General features: G+C 55.7%; 1 protein-coding gene across 1 annotated transcript in view; it reads right to left on the bottom strand.

Annotated features, from left to right (window-relative positions):
- The window catches only part of UNC5A (unc-5 netrin receptor A), a 62,540-nt gene extending 51,027 nt beyond the window's left edge, over window positions 1–11,513 (bottom strand). The window contains exon 1 of the mRNA XM_027098186.1: window positions 11,266–11,513. Coding sequence (XP_026953987.1) covers window positions 11,266–11,335 — 70 coding nt within the window. The 5' untranslated portion in view covers window positions 11,336–11,513. The remainder of the gene's footprint in view (window positions 1–11,265) is intronic.
- Window positions 11,514–19,882: the final 8,369 nt, after the last annotated feature.

Raw genomic sequence — 19,882 nt, 5'->3', positions numbered from 1 at the left:
ACTAAAGACAACCTCCCCAGTGGAGCCAGGAGTCTTAAAAGAAAGGGGTCTTGAGAGGATAGGGTGGGTCTCAAAGATGGACCTCTGGCTGTGTGATCCCAAAAGATCTGGAGGAAAAAGGACTCTCAAAAATTGTCAGGGCAGCTGCAAGACATCTAGGTAGGCTCATATTCTAACCAGACATGCCCAACATGGAAAGATGGCCCCAAACCAAGGACAAAGCCACCGATGAGAGGCATGGACCGGAGAACCATGCAGGGAAGGGTAAGCTTAGGTCCAGCTGAAGCTTGTGGGAAATGCCAAAGCAACATGGGGCAGGAGGGGCTTGGAGGAGGAGGACCAGGAAAGGGTGGGCCTTCTGACTGGTTGGGGGGGCGGGTACTGGAAAGCTGGCCTCCCCACCCCACCATTTTACACCTGAGAACACTGAAGTGGAGAGGCAGGACAAACACTAGTCAGAAAGTACTGAAGGCCAGGCGAGATCAGGACAGGCTGAGTGTTTGTTGCGAATGAGTTCAGGTCTCTTGGTCCTAATAAATTACACCTCAGGTCCTGGCACAGGGACCTGCTGAACCCCGCTGCTGACCTCTGAGAAAGGAGTGGGAGCAGTCTTGGGGCAGGAGATGTGTGAGCTGTGGCCTAATTTTCAAAAAAGGAAGAAAGTTGTATTTGGTGAATGCATCACTTAGGTTCTTTGAGTGCAAGCAACAGAAAATGATTCTCACAAATCTAAGCAAAAAGGGGGAAGTACTGGTGAGAGATTGGGTTGCTGAGAGAAGGGAAAAGAGGCTTAAAAAGCAAGCTCTGAAGCAGGAAAGGAACCAGGATAGGGAAATTACTAACCTGTCTCACTTGGGCCCTGCTGCCAAGATGAAGGGGCCTGTCGAACACTGACTAAGGCTATACCAGGGGAGAGGTCAGGGAATTCTGATGGGACTGGGAATGGAAGCTGGACAGATACAAAACCCAACAAATGTCCACTGGAAAAACCACAACCTGGTGAACCCGATGCAGACCCCAGGAACGATTCTGGTAGTGCTTCTCAGTCAGCTGCAGATGACCAAGGGGAGCAGGGACACCGAGAGACATGCTGGTGTCACACCAGACCAGCTTCCCTTATCATAAGGTTACTGTTCTGATAGGTCAGGGCCGGACTGGAAACGGACTGGAAACAGTGTGTCTGGATTTAATATCTCAAGATCAGCAAATGGAGATATACGAACCAGGTGACAGCACATTTAGGGGAAGGCAAAACCTTCTGAATGGCCAGCATTGTTTTCTTTTTTTTATTTTTGGCTGCATTGGGTCTTCACTGCTGCGCATAGGCTTTCTCTAGTTGTGGTGAGCGGGGGCTGCTCTTTGTTGTGGTGCACAGGCTTCTCACTGCGGTGGCTTCTCTTGTTGTGGAGCTCGGCTCTAGGCGCGCGGGCTTCGGTAGTTGCGGCACTCAGGCTCAGTATTGTGGCTCGTGGGCTCTAGAGCGCAGGCTCAGTAGTTGTAGCATATGGGCTTAGTTGCTCCACAGCATGTGGGATCTTCCCAGACCAGGGCTCGAACCTGTGTCCCCTGTATTGGCAGGCGGATTCTTTTTTTTTTTTTTTTTTGGTGGTACGCGGGCCTCTCACTGTTGTGGCCTCTCCCGTTGCGGAGCACAGGCTCTGCAGCCATGGCTCACAGGCCCAGCTGCTCCGTGGCATATGGGATCTTCCCGGACCGGGGCACGAACCCATGTCCCCTGCATTGGCAGGCGGATTCTTAACCACTGTGCCACCAAGGAAGTCCGGCCAGCATTGTTTTCTAACACAGCCGATTAATTGGCTAATGTTGATCCAGGCTTGGGTCAGCCTCAGGCTGGGTCCTTGGTGCTAGTCAGCATTTTTATTAAATACTTGGGTAAAATGTACTGATGACATACTGGTTAAATCTGAGGATCATGTGCCCATCCCTTCTCCATGAACAAGAAGCTGTGAGTGGTGGCAAACAGCCTGGGTAACAGGACAGTGACATAGGTGGCTTGGGCCCAGCTAACCTGTGCAACCATAACCCCTGAAAGTGGGGACTGGCTCACTCATACAGCACTTGAATTGGACCAATGAGGAAAGACCAGGACATTTGTTAGATGGCTAAGGGAAGAGGGATTCTCTCTTTCTCCCTGGATTGGGCCTGCAAGGATGTAGCCCTGGTAACCCTGGCAGATACCTTGGTACTGTGAGGGGAAAGGCTGTTGGAGAGTGGCACCAACACCCCCCATCCCCTGCCAGAGCAGAGATGAGGGATGTATCCTGGTCACACTGTTCTCCCTGGATCCAACCATGCCTGAAGCCAGAGCTACCCCTGGCCTTTCAGTCACACATGGCTTTTTTTTTTTTTTTTTTGCTTAAGCCAGTTTGGGTTGGGTTTTTCAATATTTGCAACAGACACACTTAGTATCCTATGCTAGTCCACACCAGGGCATTGTGTCACAGTGGGATGCCCTGCTGGGACTGACATCCAGACACAGCTAACAAAGATGTTTGGGGTAGAGAAGGGGGCTTGGAACCTGCTACATGAGGAACACCTGAGTGGATGGGCGGTGCCTGGCCTGGCAAAGGGCAGATAGGGCCCTGTCTTAAATAACTGAAAAGAGAAAAGCTGCCCTTGTGTGGCCCCAGAAGGAAAAGCCAAGAGCTATCTAGAGGAGCTTAGTGGGAAGGATTCCACCTCCCATAGGAAAGTCGCTCTGAACAGCCCGAGCCACCTGAAGATGTGTGGCCCTGGAAAAGTTGGAAAGCCGACCCCCAGGGGGTTTTATAGTCAAAATCCTGTGGCCTGGACATCCCAGCCCAGGATTAGAAAGTACCTGCACCCTGGTGGTGGGATGGTGTGAAGAGGCAGGATACAGGGGGGAAATGGGCTCTGGGAGATGAGGGGATTAGCCCAAGATCATGCCGAGGAGCAAGGTCCCCTGACTCTCTCCAGTGGGCTTTCAAGTCCATGGGACACCAGACAAGGTCCTGACAGTAAATGGACACATGGGGCTTGGTTCTGCTCCCCGCTGGTGTGGGTGGGGGAGGTGAGGCTGAGCAGTAACAAGGTCCCAGCTCTGCCACTTCTCTGAGCCTCAGTGTCCTCATCTAATAAACGGGACTAACCTCACCTACCTCCTGGGTTGTCCTGAGGTTCTTATCAGATGATGCAGGTAGCGCCCAGCACCGGCCACGGCTCCTACCATCACCAAGGTAATTAAGAATATAAGGAACGGCAGTTTCAGCCACCGAAGCCTCCTCCTTTCCCCGCCGCAGGCTTCAATCCTCTTAGCAGAGGAGAATGAGTTTGGATGTCAAAGACCTGGGTTGGAACCCCAGGCTTGCTTACGATGCCCATGCGGGACCTCGGGAAGCCATGCCCTCCCATATCTGTAAAATGGGACGGACCACAGCGGCGCACTGGAAGCCTACAGAAGGTGCCCCAGAAATCTCCTCCTTTCCGCCGCGAGCTCAGCCTGGGAGTTGGAGCCGCTACACACACCAGACCGCCAGAGGGGCCCACCGCCCAGCTACGTCTCCGGGGTCTGAGGGAAGGCGGCGCCAGTGGGGGCTGCAGCCGGGCGGGCGCGGGAACCGAGGAGCGGCGGAGGCCGCCGAGCCGCAGTGCCCGGAGGCTGGACGTCTGCTCCCCCGGCGGCAGCCGAGCGCTCAGCCAGCAACTTGTTAACAGGCCCCGAACAAAGAGCCGCTAATCCGGCGGGCGGCCGCGGGCGGGCTCGCGGGCGGAGGGATCCTGTCCCTCTTTCCGCGCGGCCGCCGAGTTTACTGCGTGCTCATTACCCGGCGCCGGGCGGGGGCGGGGCCGCGGGCCAGGACGCGCAGCGCCCCTTTTCCTTGGACGGCCCCGGGGCGCGCCCCTACCCAGAGCCCCGGCGGGCGGGCGCAGCGGCTAATTGCTAATCCCCTGGGCTCGGGCTCCCATGGGCTCGGGCACCTGCCGCCCCGCGGCTGCTCACGTGCTCCGCAGCTCGCCCGCAGGAGGCTTGCCTCTAGCCCGCGACCCCCACCCGCCAAGCTACCCGGACAACGTGGTGGGGAGTGGGGAAGGCTCCGGTCACGCCTGTCACGCCGGGACCATAATGAATCACTCCTACCTGCCAGTGCCTGGCATCCTTTTTTTTTTTTCTTTTTTTGTTGGGGTCGGGGGCGAGAAGGGCTGGAAAGATGCAGATGTGGAAAAAGGCAGAAGCCCCTCAACTCCATCTGGTCTCTGCTCCAATAAGGAGGGGGTAGGGTCTAAATCGGGGTGTACCTCCCTGCCGGCTCTGAGCCGGACATGCTGGGGTGGGGCACGGGGAGTCCCACCTATCACCCTGGCTGGGGAGGTGTACTGCAGAGGTGGGATACAGGGACCAGAGCTCCCTCTCCAAGGATCAATCTGGACTGACTCCCCCTCCCCAAACCTCAGCCATGTATTTGCCTGGAGCTCAAGGTGACCCTGAGCCTTCTAGAGGGACACAGCTCTGACATCCAGGCGTGCAGAGGGGCCTGAATCTGGGGGACTCACCCATCAAGGCACTGGCCCTTGGTGCTCTCACCATGGCCCACCCATAGGTGGGGAGTTCAGGGTCCCCTCCCCCACCTAAAATTTGCCCTTTGTGGCCTACTCTGGGGAGCAGCTGCCACTTAGTCCTCTCCTGATGGCTATGAATCTCCCTGTCTCCATCTCAAACAGCGCTGGGATGGCGCAGCCAACAACCACACCTGGAGAGCAGGAGGGGCAGGGGGCTTCTATATGCCCTGCCCCTGGGCGTCAAAGTGGGCAGAGAAAAGACACAAAGCCTGTCCCGTATCCCCAAATGGAGACCTCCCCTCAGGCCTATGCCCTTTTGCCTGGACCCCTAGCTGCACCCTCTCCCACAAAGAGGGCACCAAGGACTCCCCCACTCCCCGTAGGAGAGGATGGAACAGTGCCCTCTGCCATATCCCTCACCAGCAATTGCTAACATTTATTGAGTGCCTACTGTGTGCCAAGATTGGCATGCCATCAGTCTGCCTAATTCACACATCAACACTGAGTTAGGTCCTCTTACGACTATTTTAGAGACAAGGAAATAAAGAAGTACAGGGAGGAGCTGGATCCACAGCCAGGACGAGGGTGAGGCAGGGGGTGCCAAGGGTACAAAATGTAAGGAGGCACTCACCCTCAGGGGCTGACCCTGTACTAGCACGACTTAAATTTTGCACCCTAGGCCCCTCCCTTGCCTCACCCTAGTCAGAGCCCTGGTCCAAACCCTGACCCCAGAGCCTTCCAACTCAACCATCCTACCACCTTCTCCACGTGCCTGGGGTTCTGGCTCCCAGGGGACCAACGACTGCCTGCAGCATCTGACATCGGTCCCTGGGAAGAGGGTGGGCCTTAGGCACTGGCACTCTGACCTTCTGGGGTTCCTGAGAAGGCCTGTTTTTGCCACTGGGGGAGTTCACCAGCTAAAGCATGACCCTGCTTCCTTGCCTGGGCGCTGGGACTCACAACTCCCACCTCTGTCTCACAGTCACCTTCGGCCCTGCCGCAACAGCCACATAGCTCCAAAGCAACACAGGCAGCTGCTGCCAGTGTGGTTGGTGGCTTTGGCAGGTGCTGGGCAGGTGTGAACAATTCCTGGGGGAACCTGCTGCTGAGTGCACAGTCCACCCCAGGCTCACAAGGCAGCCTCTCTGGGCACAGCCCCCAGTTGGGCACAAGCCCAACCCTTTAGTATACAAAGAGGAAAACAGCCCAGAGAGGTTAAGTGATTTGTCCAAGATCACACAGCAATCAAACAGCAGAGCCCGAACCAGAAGTGATTCCATCCAGGGCCCCCACCCCTGCTTTGCTGCCATGTTCTGTGTGTGAGAGCTCATCGTCAGCACACAGTTCCAGGACAAGCTGAGCCCAAATCATCATGTTCACAGAACCCCCAAACAAAGCTCTTTGCACTGCAGCAACCGGTGTCTGAAACAGGCCCTGCAGGGGTGATGTGTGTATAGATGGGGGGTGAGTAGGGTGCTTCTTCCAACTAGAAGCAATGATTCCTCCTGAGGGCTCCTGCCTGGGGCTGGAGCAACAAGAGGTGAAGCAGCTTATACAGAGACCATCTTCTCTCGTATATATGAGCTTGGGGCCTGATGCATCTTAAGACCCCACCCTGTCCTAACTCATGTCCCTTCAGGTGCCAGGGAAAATGGAGGAAGGAGGCAAACGCATGCCTGCTCCATGTCGGGGTCCATCCTGGGTGCTCTATGTTGCCCATCAACTCGTAACTATAACCTCAGGAAGCAGACGTGACCCCATTCTACAAAGGTGGGAACAGGCTGGGGAGTAAAATTTACTCATCCTAGGTCAGGTGGCTTAGACTGAAACCGGGCCTGTCTGCCTCTTAAGCACTGCCCTTTCTACTAGACCTGACAGGAGGAGGGGGCCAAGCCTCCCCAGAAGGCAGGAGGACCCTTCAATGCCACTCTCATGGGAGCAGACAAGAGGAACGGAGGGCTGAGCCAGCAGAACTGACTGCAGGAAGCTGGGCGTCCATCTGGGTAGTGAGGATGGTCGAGGCCCAGGGGCTGGGCTCTGCTGGGGCTGAGCCTCAGGAGCTAGGAGCCCTGGGTAGGTGCCCACAGAGCCGCCGGTCTTGGTGTCAACTCCAGCCCTGAGGATGGGGGTGGGGCCCGAGGAAGGGCCACCCAGACAGACTGTCAGGGTCAGGATGGCTAATGCCACAGCTGGGTGCCCCTCAGCCCTACCTTCCAGGGGCTTCAGTCTGCAAGTCTGGGGGCCAGATGACATTACTTGCATGAGAAAACACCCACCTGGGAACATCTATGCCTGGGAGGGCTGGGGGTGGGCAGGGAGGTTCCTATTCTACATACATTGGCAAAGCTGTGTGAGGGACTCACACAGGCTCCCGTGAGCTGGTTTGCCATCCGTGTGTGGGGCGTCAGGTAGCTGGTCCCCGCCCTGGACAGGAGCCATCTCCAGCCTCCCTGGAGCAGGGCAGTCTGTGTACAGGCACAGGGATGAGGAGGGATGAGGAGGGCTGCGGAGGGGACAGAGCAAACTTCTCTCCTTCTCTGCAGCTGCAAGAGCCCTCCCTGCCTAATCCAGAGAACCCGAACTCAAGCAGAGGAAACAAAGAGAGAAAATAAGCATTTGACTGGCTGTGACTTGGAGCACACTGGGGGCTGAGAACCGGGTCGCAGTGCCGCAGACAGTGGCAATATGTGTGGGAAGCACTGGCGTGAATGAGGAGGTGGCTCGGGCCAGATGCCTCTGGCAGCTGCCCCAGGCCCCACGTGCCTTTCCAGGGCTGAAGAACCAGTACCTCTGTCCTGTAGCCCACTCAGAGCTCCTCAGTGTGCCGTGACCCCTGCATGGGTCTTAGGAGGAGCTGGGGAGGCCTCTTGGAGGGGGCTGGATTGAAGCTGGGGGCTGAGATAAGCAGAAAAGTGGGGACTGGAGGCAGCAGGGGGGCTTGGCCTGGATCTGGACAGAGCTGAGGATGTTGGGGTATAGGATGGGGAGCGTGGCTGGCTGGCTGGGGGGCACCAGGTTCTGCGAGGCAAGTACAGTGTGTGGAAGCAAGAGCTTGTCTGGGGGTGTGGATGCCCAGCCCACCGGCAGTCAGAGCCAGGGAGGACGCCCAACCTGCCAACACATCAGCCCAGGGATGCGTGGTGATGCAGGTGTTTCCTAAGGGCTCCTGGGCTCAGGGTTCAGACTTTACCTGCTGGCACTGGGGTGCCACAGAAGGCTTTCTAGTGGGTTCTAGCCTGGGTAAAAGGGGCGTTAGTCTAAGTGGAGGAGGCACAGGAGGGGGATGAGTGGGGGGTGGCCACTGCACTGGTCCAAGTGAGAAAGGTGAGGAAGAAAGGGCTGGGGGAGGAGGGGACAAAGGAGGAGAGGGACATGAGCAAAGTCACAAGTAGGGCTGAGCTGGAGGACTTGGTGACAGATTAGACATGAAGCGTGAAGGAGAAGATTAGAGCCAAGAGAGACTCTAAGGTTTCCAGCCCCAGGCTGGGGGAAAAAGGGGAGGGGGGACAGCAGGGCCCCTGGGAGGAGGGGACTGCAGGAGAGGGTTGGCCTGGAATAAGCAGGTCTGGGTACGTTCATGAGACAGTGCGCACGCCTGTGTGTGTGTGTGTGTGTGTGTGTGTGTGTGTATGTGTGTGTGCATCTGTGTATACATGTGTCTCTGGTGGCAGCCAAGCCCAGCACTGGGGCCTTTGCCTGGAAAAGTCCTCCAGCCCTGGCTGAGGGCAGCTTCTGCCTCTGAGACTTCATGGCTTGAGTCTGCAGCTCTGGGGCCCAGAGCAGCACGAGGCAGGATGAAGGGATATAAGACAGGGGGTCCTGGCCCCTGGCTGAGGCCAAAGTTGGCTGCTCAGGAACCAGGAACCAGGCCAGTCAGTGCCTCTTGGCTGGGGGGGGTCTGGTACCTGGATCAATGCCAATCCCAGGCTCCTAAGGGAAGCCCCTCCCAGCACAGGCAAGGAGAGGCAGGTGGGCCAGTCAGAGGGCCAGCCCTCTTCTGGGGTGCCTAGGGGGACCCCAAAGAGCAGACCCCCATCCCAAGGCAGGGTGAGTGAGAGGAGTGTATCTCTTAGCCTTGAAGAATTAAGACACCTTCCCAGCAACCAAGTGCTCCAGCCTGGGGGTGGGGGGTGGAAAGAGGGGTCCAGGATCAGCCCTGAAGGTGGGGGAGGGGCCTGAGGAAGCAGCCACTGGGACAGACTGTTGGGGTCAGGATGGGCAGTGCCACGAGTCAGTGATGCCCCTCGGCCCCACCTTCCAGGAGATCCAGCTCCCCGTGGGCCCCGCCTCCTCAGGAGTGCAGAGATCTGAGACAGGGAAACACAGGTGTGTGCAGCTCACAGGGGCGGGGAGGCAGGTGCCAGCTGTGTGACTGGGTATGAATGGGAAAAGCCTGTGAGACACGTGGGTCCCTGTGTGTGCGGGCACAGAGAGGGCCCACTCAGGTAAGTGTGCTGAAGGGACAGGCTTTTGTGTGATATCAGAAGACAGAGGGTGGGCACTTAGCCTGGAGAGCAGGAGGCTTCAGAAGTGCTGGCCCCCGGCGCCCCCTGCCGCCTGGCCAGCCTTCCCTCCCTCAGCCACTCACAGACACATTTCACTGGTTGCTGTTGCCAAGGAGCTAAATGGGCGGTGTGGGAGGAGCCGGGGTCAGCGCAGGGCCAGCCTGCTGGGCACATGTGCCCGGAGCCTATGGGGGCCAGCAGTAAGGGGCCCCAGATGACAAGAAGGGCCCCATGCCCTTCAGCAGCCCCTCACATGGGCCTGAGAGTTGATGCCCAGAGGCAGGCTCTGCTCCAGGGCAGCCCTGTGGCACGGGTGCCCACTGGCCAGCTCCCTCGGCAACCTTACACGAGGCCCCAAAAGGTGCCTCGAGACCCAGGAATGCGGTTCCCCCACTCTACAGCCTCCCAAGGAATCCACACAGCACCCCCGGGGCTGCGGCACCCTGACTCACCAGTACCCATCACCGTCTCATCTACACACCCTCACCTGTGCCACTGCTCACAACCGTCACACACGTGCGGTAGGCCTACCGTCACACACGCTCATCTGGCCACACGCATACCAAGCCTGCACACACTGCCAACCCGCGTCATCGCCAGGGCACACATGGCAGCCCATGGCCCTCACACGTGCTCACGTGGGCAACGTGCAGATATGACCACACAGCCCTCTCGCAAGCATCTGACTCAGTAAACATGTCCCGGCCCCTACTGGGTATCTAGCAACACCTCCCTTGTGTGTGGAGCTCGAACACCCCCAGATCACCACAGTCAGTGGTGCAACCCGTACCCCTGAGCGATGCACACACTCCTAACACACACATGTGTGCAATATGAAGACGCACCCAGTGGCAGTGCAGCCTCCCAGCTCAGTCCGGATGAGGAGGGGAGGTCACGGGGCAGAGGGGTTTGGTAAAGTGAGGATTTGGTGGGGGGATGATGGGGGGATGGAAAGGGAGAGAGAGTGGATGGGATGAGGTGGAGGGAGGACTGAGGGGGACAGGATGCAGAGGGTGGCCAGGCAGTGGTGGATGCAGGATGCACTATGCAGAGACCCCTTAAGGAAACAGCCATCAGCCTCAATCATCAGGCTGGTTTCTGAGCTTTCACTCATCCATCGCCAGTCAGTCTGGCTTCCCATCTCAGGAAACCCAATGCTCCCTTCTGACACACCTGGGATTAACAATGGCCTGGCCAGGCTCAGCAGCACCCCCCTCCCCCCACCCCCAGGGTCTCAGGGCAGCAAGATTCAAGAATTGCTAGGGCAAACTCCATGCTCCCTTGATCACATGAATGACACCCTCCCCCCGCCCCCCCGCCATACACATAGACACTCAGCTCTGCTAAGTGCACGGGGGTCAGACACAGACCAGGAGGCCCCCAAAAACTCAGCCTAGGTGGAAGCTCAGGGACAGCAAACAAAGGATGCAGGGGAACTCCCCCCACCCCCAGGAGGTGGGCTGAAGGCTGAGTTATGGGGCAGGAGAGGGTGGCCAAAGGGACACGAAGGGAGGGAGAGTGTTGTTCAGAGAAAGGGAGGGGAGGACGCGGCAGTAGATTCACAGCATATACCTCTGGCCCCCACACACCAGGAATGCCAAGAGCCACAGCGCGGGTCAGGGGCCCTGGCGCTCTGATTGTGCCGGCTACAGGGGCTGGGGGGCTAGTGTATGCGCCTCCACGCCTGGGTGTGTGCGTGTGCGAGCGTGTGTGGCGAGGACAGAGGAGGACACTGTGTTCCGGACGTGGGCAGAGGCCAGGTGCCAAGCTGGGAATTGTGAGTAGCTGTTTGGGACAGATGCTGCCGGGAAGAGATATCTTAACCCCCTTCCTCAATTTCCTGGGCACTTGGGATGTGGTCAAACCCCTCTAACCTGCTAACCGGCAAAGTCAGACTCCCCGGGGCGTTGATCTAAACCCCCGACCCTGCTCTGGGGCCGGGCAACCAGCAAACTTCCCCCGCCTGCAGGCGTGGGGTGTCTACACTCGCCAGCCCCACGCGCTGACAGCTGCTCCTGTACTTGGCAGAACCCAGGCTTCCGGGCAAGCGCGCGAGGAAGCTGCGCAGCAGCAAGAGGCGGCCCCCGCGTCCCGCCTCGCAAAGTTTGGCCCCCGGGGGCTCCCGGCCGGGTCCGGCAGCGCGGATCAGGGACCCCCAGAGCAGCGAGCGTTCGCGCGCACGGTCCCCCGCAAGCCTCCCCAGAGCGCGCGCATGACTCACCCGAGCCTCGGAGCCAGGCGGCGAGGACTATGCCCAGGAACGCTGGCCACAGGCCGGACCGGACGGCCATGGCCGCGGGCGGGCAGGCGGGTGGGCGGGCCGGGCGCGGGGCCCCGCGGACCAGAGGGCGCCTTTCAGCGCCTCAGCCCAGAGCCCCAGCTCCGGGCACCCCCGGGGCCCATTGCCAGCGGTCTGCGCTGCCTCCGGGCGGCCGGCTGCGGGGCGCACGCGGCGCGTGGGCTCCCCTGGGCAACAGGAGCGCAGCAATGCAGCCGGGGCGGAGCGCAGCGCCAGCCGCGCCGCGCACCGAGCCAGCCGCCGCGCTGAGCCCGCAGCCTGGGAGCCGGCCGGCGGGCGCCGCAAAATCCGGACTGGAGCACCGGAGCGGGGCGACAGCAGGGCGGGGCGGGGGAAGGAAGGAGGGGCACCGCCGCCCTGCGCCGCGCGAGTGGGCCACCCTCCAGCTCCGGGGATCCCTCCCGGCGATGCCCGAGGCTCCCCCGGGGAGGGGCTGGGGTGGTGGGCGGGGAGGCCTCCCACCGCCCCACGCGATCTCCAGGGACCAGCCAGGAGTCTGAAACCCGGAGCGGATCGGTTCTCCGGATCCGGGCTCTCCCGGGCCCGCCAGCCGGCGCACAGGTGGCCCGGGAGGGGCCCAGGGCTGCGGCGACCCCGGCCCGGCGCCAGGCTGCAGACAGAGGCCCGGGGCAGGGGTGCCCGGGGTAGGTTCCGCTGCAGTTCTCTACCCCCAGCCCACCCCAGTCCCCGCCTCCCGGCCGCGCTCCGAGGCAGTCAGCGTGCCGCGGTACGCCACCCAGCCCGTAGCTTGGATAGGGGACTGCGGGAGAGCTCCCGGGCTCTGGCCCGCTAGCAGAGGTACGCGGGTAGGCGAGACTAGGCGCCACCCGCAGTCCCAGCCACGTAGCCTGGTGGACCTCAGAGTGACCCCAGGTTTCTCTAACCCCACGGCACCGTTCACCTAAGGAAAACAATCCTAGGACGCAGCGCAACCGACAGGGCGCGCGGTGTTTGCGCCCCGAGTGCACACCGCGCCGGAGACGTGGGCGTGAAGGAACCAACCGGGCTTTGGGAGCTAGAGAGATCTAGGGTAAGGTCTAGGAGCCTCCGCCTTCTAGCTCTGTGACCTTGGGCAAGTCATGTTGTCTCCCGGAGCCTCCAGCAACGACCGCTGCAGGAGCCTCCTGTTCCCCATCCCCCATTCCCTAATCTGGTTAAAATAAACAGAGGGTTGCCTTGAAGGAGAAAAGAAATGACAAACACGCACCGTGTGCACGGGGATAGTGGTTAGAAAAAGAAAGGTTCCTACTCTGGCTCGGGAGGAGAATGGGAAGGGTGAGGGCACGGTCGCAAACTAAAATGTCTACAGGGGCCAGTCGATAATATAAATCGATGCTGCATGCTGGGCGATATAAGAAGGGTCTTCGCTTCCACAAAGAGATATGAGCTCTCCTGTATTTCTTGAAACACGAGGCCCTCTCTCGGTCTGTCTTTTGTTTCCCACTTTTGATAGAGAAGGGTTGTGAGAAATGTTTTGCTTTCCTCTTAACTCTACTGTGAAAAACACCAGCCAATGTCCAGATACATATCTATAGAAGCTGGGCTTCAGTGCCAAGGAGGCAATGGCAGCGCTGGGGACTGGGCACAGGGTCCCATCTCCGGCACAGCTGGCCCTTCTCCAGGTGCCAGTTTGGGGGTGGGGTGGGGGTGGGGCCCAGTAGGGCCACATCTTCCAAATTTTCAATAAAAGCCATTGTATCAGTATATGAGATTTTCTGATTTAAAATTTTTAACTAAAACAATTTTTTTTTTAATTAACTTCATGTGAGCCCAGATGAAGATGTCCACAAATATCCACCAGCTCTGGGGTTTGAACTCTGTTTTGGGGATTGCTTGTGCATAGTCAGTGTCAAGGGGCCCTGATCTACCCAACAAGAGAGTGTGTGTGTGTGTTGTGTGTGTGTGTGCGTGCGCGCGGGCGCATGTGTGTGTGTTGGGGGGAGCAGTTACCTAGGCTGCTCCCTCTGGCATTATGCCCCACCCCACTCGCAGGAAAGAGGTGGGTGAGAGAGGTGAAACAATAGCAGGACCTGCATTTGGGGCCTCCAATATGGGGGAGATGATTAGGAACTGGGATTTGGGCACTGGAGGGAAGTAGTTGAGGATGAAAGACTGGGAATGGGGCTGGGGTATAAGATGATATCATAATGGTGTGTCCTGGACTCTGCTGTCTCCCTACATTTATAATTTGGTTTGATACTCACAGGAAATCCTGTTAAATGAACATTATTATCTCCATTTTATCAATGAGGTAACTGAGGCTTGGGGAAGGAAAGTACCTTATGCCCAGGGAGAACCTTATTCAATGATTGCAAGGTTAGTTGAGATGACTCTGTGCAAGGTTTGATTTCAATGTCCACGCTCCGTACATTTTCCCCTGCAGTTTTTGCTCTGGGATTAGAATTTGGGAATGAGGTTTGGGGCACAGGAAAGAAAAGGTTCTCCTCTGTTCAGTTTGGTTGCTCTGGTCCTTTCTCTGGCCCTCTCTCTTCAGCCAGAATAAGATGGTTTGTGTAGCAGTCAAGATAGACTAGATTATGTTGTGGTAACAGTCCCCAAGTCTCTGTGGCTTAAATAAACAAAAATTTATTTCTCACTTATCCATCATATGGGTCTACTGCTGCAGATCTTCATCACTGAAGTACGAAGCAGCCACTCTTAGGTGAGGGAGAGGAAACGGGAGCTCTGGAAGTACACCCACCAGCAATCAATGGCTCATCCCAGAAATGACACTTCCACTCCCAATTTAATGGCCACAACTGGCCATGCGGGCCCACCCAAGAGGACAAGAGAGTGTATTCCTACCACATGCCTGGAAGGCAGCCACTGAAATATGTGGAAAGCAGCAGCGATGACCACAGCCTCTAGGCCCAGCATGACCTGCCCCCTACCTACTCTGCAACTCTGCTTGTGCCCTAGCCATAGTGGTTTCCCTTCTGTTTCTTCAGCATCCAGATTCATCCTCACCTCCAGGCCTTCCTGTTTGCTTTCCTGTCCCCAGATCTTCACATAGATGATTCCTTTTAGTCACTCAGGTCTCAGGTCAGCTGTCCCCTTCCAAGTGGTACTCAGGGCCATGTCAGGAAAAAGAGCAGGGATACCCTGTGGAGACAGGGGAGTAGACGTCTCACCTGAATTCTGCTTAAGAATACAGGTTGGAGGGCTGCCAGGAAGGCCTTGTCTCAGACCCAAAGGTTGATGGCCAGATAGGAGGGCTCCTGACATCTCCAACCTCCTTTGCTCTTGAGCCCCAGACTCAAGGGAAAGGAGGAGCCAGATCTTGCCTAGGGGGGACCCTCCTGCAAGTGTAGCCCTGTAGCCCCCTTGCAATATCCCAGTGACAGAGCACAGGTTTCACCACCAACTGCTCTGCTGGCTGGAAATGTCTCCTCTCAAGGGAGCAGGAATCTGCCCCTCGTTGAGTTCATCTTCTGGGGCCACATCAAGCATGTCTGCCCCCTCTTTTCTTCTGTTATTTTAGAAAACTTTCATTTCTTTTACTTCAGAACACAAAGTCTGGGTCTACCCTGGATTTTCTCCCTCCAGTGCTACTGTTGCTGGCACCCTTGACACATTGGCCCCCACTGTGGGATCTCTCCAACGGGACCACTCCTCTGAAGGCATCTCCTGAAGGAAGCTGGCACATTTCTTGCCCACATGGCCTTGTGCACCGCATGAGCAGAGTCCCAGTCAGCTGTTGATCAGTGACATCGTACTGTTAGTGCCCACCAGACTGAGGGACCTCAGAGCTCGTGGTGAGGCCTTTGTTGACTTGGAGATGTGCCAGAAGCTCCTATGATGATGATTAAAATGCATATCTCCAGGCCCTGCCCTATCCTGGTTCTGATTCAGTGTGTCTGGGGAGGTGCTAGGAATCTGTGCTTTTACCAAACCTATACCATCCCCTACTAGCTATTTTTACTGGTGCCAGTGGTCTGAAAACCTCGCTTTGAGGAACACTGCCTTAGGTCTTTACCATGGGTGCTGCAAACAACAGGGTGTTACCCATTTACCCTGGGTCACTGGCTTTCTGAATTTAAATTCAGAGACTTCAATTCATCCCAGTTCCATTCCATTGTATTACATCTAATCTCTCTTTCCCATATGGAGCCATCTCAGGATGTGGAGGCTGTCAGGCAGGGGACTTGATATTTTCTTCAGCTTCCTGTCATTCCCAGATGAGAGCGGGAAGTCATATATCCTTTCAATCAAGTCCTTACGAAACAGGTGGCTCAGGGCAGAACCAAGGACAGATATCGTGGCTCCCCGATCTACACTACCTGCAAGTTGCACTGGGACAATAAGTCAGCTTCTCTTTCATCCACTTGGGAAACCTCTGATCACACCATCCTTCAGCTCACATATAACTGCCGCATCCACAAAGATAAATGGAAATACCCTGCAGAATCCCAGACTCATGAGCCTCCTGCTTTGCTTTGATCTACCAGGCCAATAACCCAATCAAAGGAAATCAGTTTGGCAGGAACGACTTGTTCTTGGTGATCCCAGATTGGCACTTGATGATCTCTGCCACGATTCCAGCATTCATATCTGCCCACTGCTTAGCATCTAGTTTCTGTCTTCTGAAAGCAGCATCTTCCCATCTTTCCTTTGAGGGATCACCCCTCCCCACCATCAGTGCATGAGATTCATGTGGGGCTACCCCACCCCAGTTCCAGAGGATGGCACAATGCTTCAGGACCCAAAGCATCCACTATTCCCTGAACAATGCAATTCATGAGAGGATGCACATATGACACAAGCCAAGCCACTGAGGCTCAGTTCTAGGACCTTTGTTGGAACTAAGGTGAGAAAGAATTTCTTCCTTACTGGACTTGAAGAAGGAAAGAGGTGATCCTGGGACTGCCATCATGTGAGGAGCACATGCCTGAGACTAAATCTTGGGCAGAGAAAAGCAGAGCCTGGAGAAGGGAGAAGGGCTGAATCCTGGTTCTTTGTTCAACCCCCCTGGATCCAGCTGCTCCTGAAGGTACCAGATACACCCCTGGTTTTTCAGTTGCATGAGCCCTTTTTTGTTGTGCTGTTTAAGCCCATTTGGGTTTCTGTCATTTTCATTTGAAAGAATGGTACGGAATCATCTTTTATAAAAATCTGTTCTAGAGCCTTGCATAGGATAGAGCAAGCACTTATTAGTGCCTAGTGCTTGCAAGTCTCAGTGTTGCCCATTGGGGGAAACTGCGGCCTATGGGAGAAGACATAAATGTCCTTCTAGTTGTACATTAGAGTGTAATGAGAGCCCGGTTATAAGACAAGTGAAGAATGTGTAGAGATTGAGAGGGGAAAGAGAGCTAGAAACACACCCCTTCACAGGACCCCCAGCAATATCTGGACCAATCCCTTCCACACACAGAATACCAACATCCACCCATGCCTTGAATCCAACACAGACACACACACACACACACAGACACACACACACAGCATGCAAACATCCACTCACTCTCTGCTCCTAACACAAATACACTTCCCACACCCAACTCAAATCACACAGAGGCACACAATCAATAATACCATCAATCAATACTGAATCAATATTGGGCACAGTCAATAAAAACACATACTTTCTCTGTATATATTTACATACATATAAAAACACTTCCAGACATCCCCAATTCTTTCCTGCACAGACTATTTTCGTGTCCATTCTCCATGCAGCCCCATGCTACTGAGAACTTTGTGCCTGGGACTCTCCTGTGCCTCAGCGCATGAAGTGAGATCTTTTCACCGTGGGGCCTTCAGGACCAAGGACAGCGCCTGGCGTTTCTTGAGACTCACCACGTGCCCAGCACAGGACTAAGCTCCTTACCTGGTTTATCTCTATCAATCTCACAACCCCTTAGGAAGTAGATGCTATTATCACCCCCACTGTGTAGATACAAAAACTGAGGCACAGAGAGAGGACATAACTTGCCTAAAGCCACTCAGCTTGTAAGGGAGGGGACAAGGAGTTTAACTCAGATGCTGCTCCAAAAATGTTTGCTGAGTGATTGAAAGAACCTTCAATCTAACAAATGGTTTTATTAGAGACACATGCTCCTATGATATATTTGCTATCACACACACACACACACACACACACACACACACAAACAATCAGATACACACATCCAGAGATAACCTTTCCAGCTCCACGAGCTCCATGTTATCTCAGACTTGGAGGTTTCCCTGGCTACATGGCCCCCATTTCTAGTGTCCCCACTGGGCACTCTCAGGCAGGTTTGAAGGTGAGGTGTTCCCTGATGAGGGGACTGTGTGAAAAGGAGGGGGTGGGGAATCATCACGAAGAGGCAGGATGAGCTGAGGAGGACGGGATTGGACCAAGTGGAAGCCTGGCACCATGCCCTCTGCAGATGACCTGATGAGCATTTTGCAGAGTTAATTTCATTAGCGTCTCTGGGAGATGAACAATTAGCAAGATGCTCTGATGCCTTTAAAAGATTAAGAGAGTGAGAAGGATGCCTTTCTGGCTTCCCCACCCGACCGCAGTGTTCCCCCCCTCCCCGTTCTTTCTCTGTGCTTCCTCCATCTCCATCTTCATCTCCCATCCATTCTCATTCCATCTTCCCCTCCCCTGCCATCATGCCCTCACAGAGTCACTTATACCCCCCGCCCTACCCCACCTCACCCTGCTCCTCGGCCACCACGATGGCCCCTCCCTCCCTCTTCCAGGCTCCCATCTGCCCCTTGGCAGCCCCATGTTGGACCACGGCCCACAGAGCATCAGTTGGTCCCCCATGTTCTGATCACTCAGACACACAGGGCTGGGGCTTGGCACTGGCCCAGTCCTGCAAAGAGGCACAGCTTTCCTTTGGCACTCACAAAGGGCAAGGCCAGGTAGGGAGTCTCTGTTTTTTATTGATATTGCCACTAGGTCCTTGGCAACTCCCAGAGAGGGTTACAGTCCCTGACAACTTGGGGCTCCCATTGCAATCCCAGGGCAGTCTGGTGGGCAGGGCTGAGGTAACCTTCTCCCTCCTCCCTGGGACTGGGAGGAGGTTGGAGCTCCCTGAAGGGAGGCCCAGGTCAGTGTGGCTCTACTGAACAGATGGAAAAGGGGGCTCCAGACACTTGGGTCAGTGTTTGTTTCAGTCTCCAGCTGCACGGTTCTTGTGTTAGGGTCACACTACTCATTGTGTCTTCTTTAAGTCCCAGTCAGTTGGAGGGGTTCTGGTCCAGCAACCAGGCTCTTCCCAGCCTCTTTGGAGTGCCCCGGGGCAGCTCTGATATAGGGAGGCCCTGCTGGCCAGGGCCCAGTCTTTGTGGGTTGAGATTCCCTGTTCTCGGCTCCAGGCAGACCCTCTCCTTTCAGATCAGATGATCCCCGATGGTTCTAAGCTCCCTTCCACCTCAGAGACCTCCCTCAGTCAGCGCATCAGAATACCTGGGAGCTTGCTAAAACCCAGATTTCTGGACTCCTTCCCAGGCTTATACTTGTTCTCCAGGTGGCACCCAGGGATCCGCATTTTAAGAGGTTTCCATCTGAGCCCTCTAGACTGGGAACCACGGCACACGATGTCATGGGTCATAGGCCGCTGGAGATAGAAACTCTGGCTCTACATCATGAATTCTCAACAGGGGCAGTATCACCCCTGAGGGGGCGGGATTTGATTCTTTGCAGGTGGAGATGAGTGAAAAAAATCTGACTCTTTCTCTATATGAAGAACAGATCTATATACGGTACCTAAACAGATAGTGTATCTGCGGTATTAAAATTTCAGAGAGGGGGCCATTAGGGAAAAAAATGTCTACTAGGATCCTTATGGGGGCGATAGTGAAAAATAGGTTGAAAAACACTGCTCACTACTGAAAGGTCCTAAGAAGCATGAGAGCATAACACAAACACTCCACACTGGGACACATGCACACACACACCCGGGTGCACACACACACTCACACTCACACACCTCAGCGCACTCTACACACGACACATTGAGAGGCTTCTCCTCACACGTATGCAAGCTCCCATCTTCACCCTCCCACACAGACACCAGGAGGCTCCAATAACACTGCATTAGTGAAGAGAAGGCTAGGTTAGGATTTTAATAAGCCTGTAAATAAATACATATTATAAACCCCCCTTTACCAGGGCCTCTCGGCTTCTTATTAACATGACATCCCTGGCCTCACGCTTCTTGAGAGCAGAGTTGTCTCCATGCATGCAGGCATGTTTCTGAGATTGTGAGTGTTTTGTGCATGGCTGTGAAGGAGCATGTGTGTGCCATGTGTCATGTACATGTGTCTGTGAGGTGTGTGCCGGGGCAGGGCGTTGTGGGCAACAGGTCTGGAAGGAGTGTGTGTGTGTGTGTGTGTGTGTGCGCGTTCCCATGCATATACACTTGGTGGTGACTCTGGGATTCTTAGCCAGACACTGGCCTATTTCCAGGGAACTTGGTCTCCAAATTCTCCCTGTTCATCATTGTTTTGCTTACTTTTGTCAACTTACAGTGCATGCTCCATAAATATGTGCTGAATGAGTGAGTGAATAAATGAATGTAATTTACAAGGCATCTTGACCTCT

The sequence above is a fragment of the Aethalodelphis obliquidens genome, unplaced genomic scaffold (assembly GCF_003676395.1).
Source record: "Aethalodelphis obliquidens isolate GAN/ISIS:26980383/991018 unplaced genomic scaffold, ASM367639v1 scaffold121, whole genome shotgun sequence".
Lineage (NCBI taxonomy): Eukaryota > Metazoa > Chordata > Mammalia > Artiodactyla > Delphinidae > Aethalodelphis > Aethalodelphis obliquidens.
The sequence above is the reverse complement of the archived record's forward strand: the minus strand, read 5'-3'. Positions and strand labels throughout refer to the sequence as shown.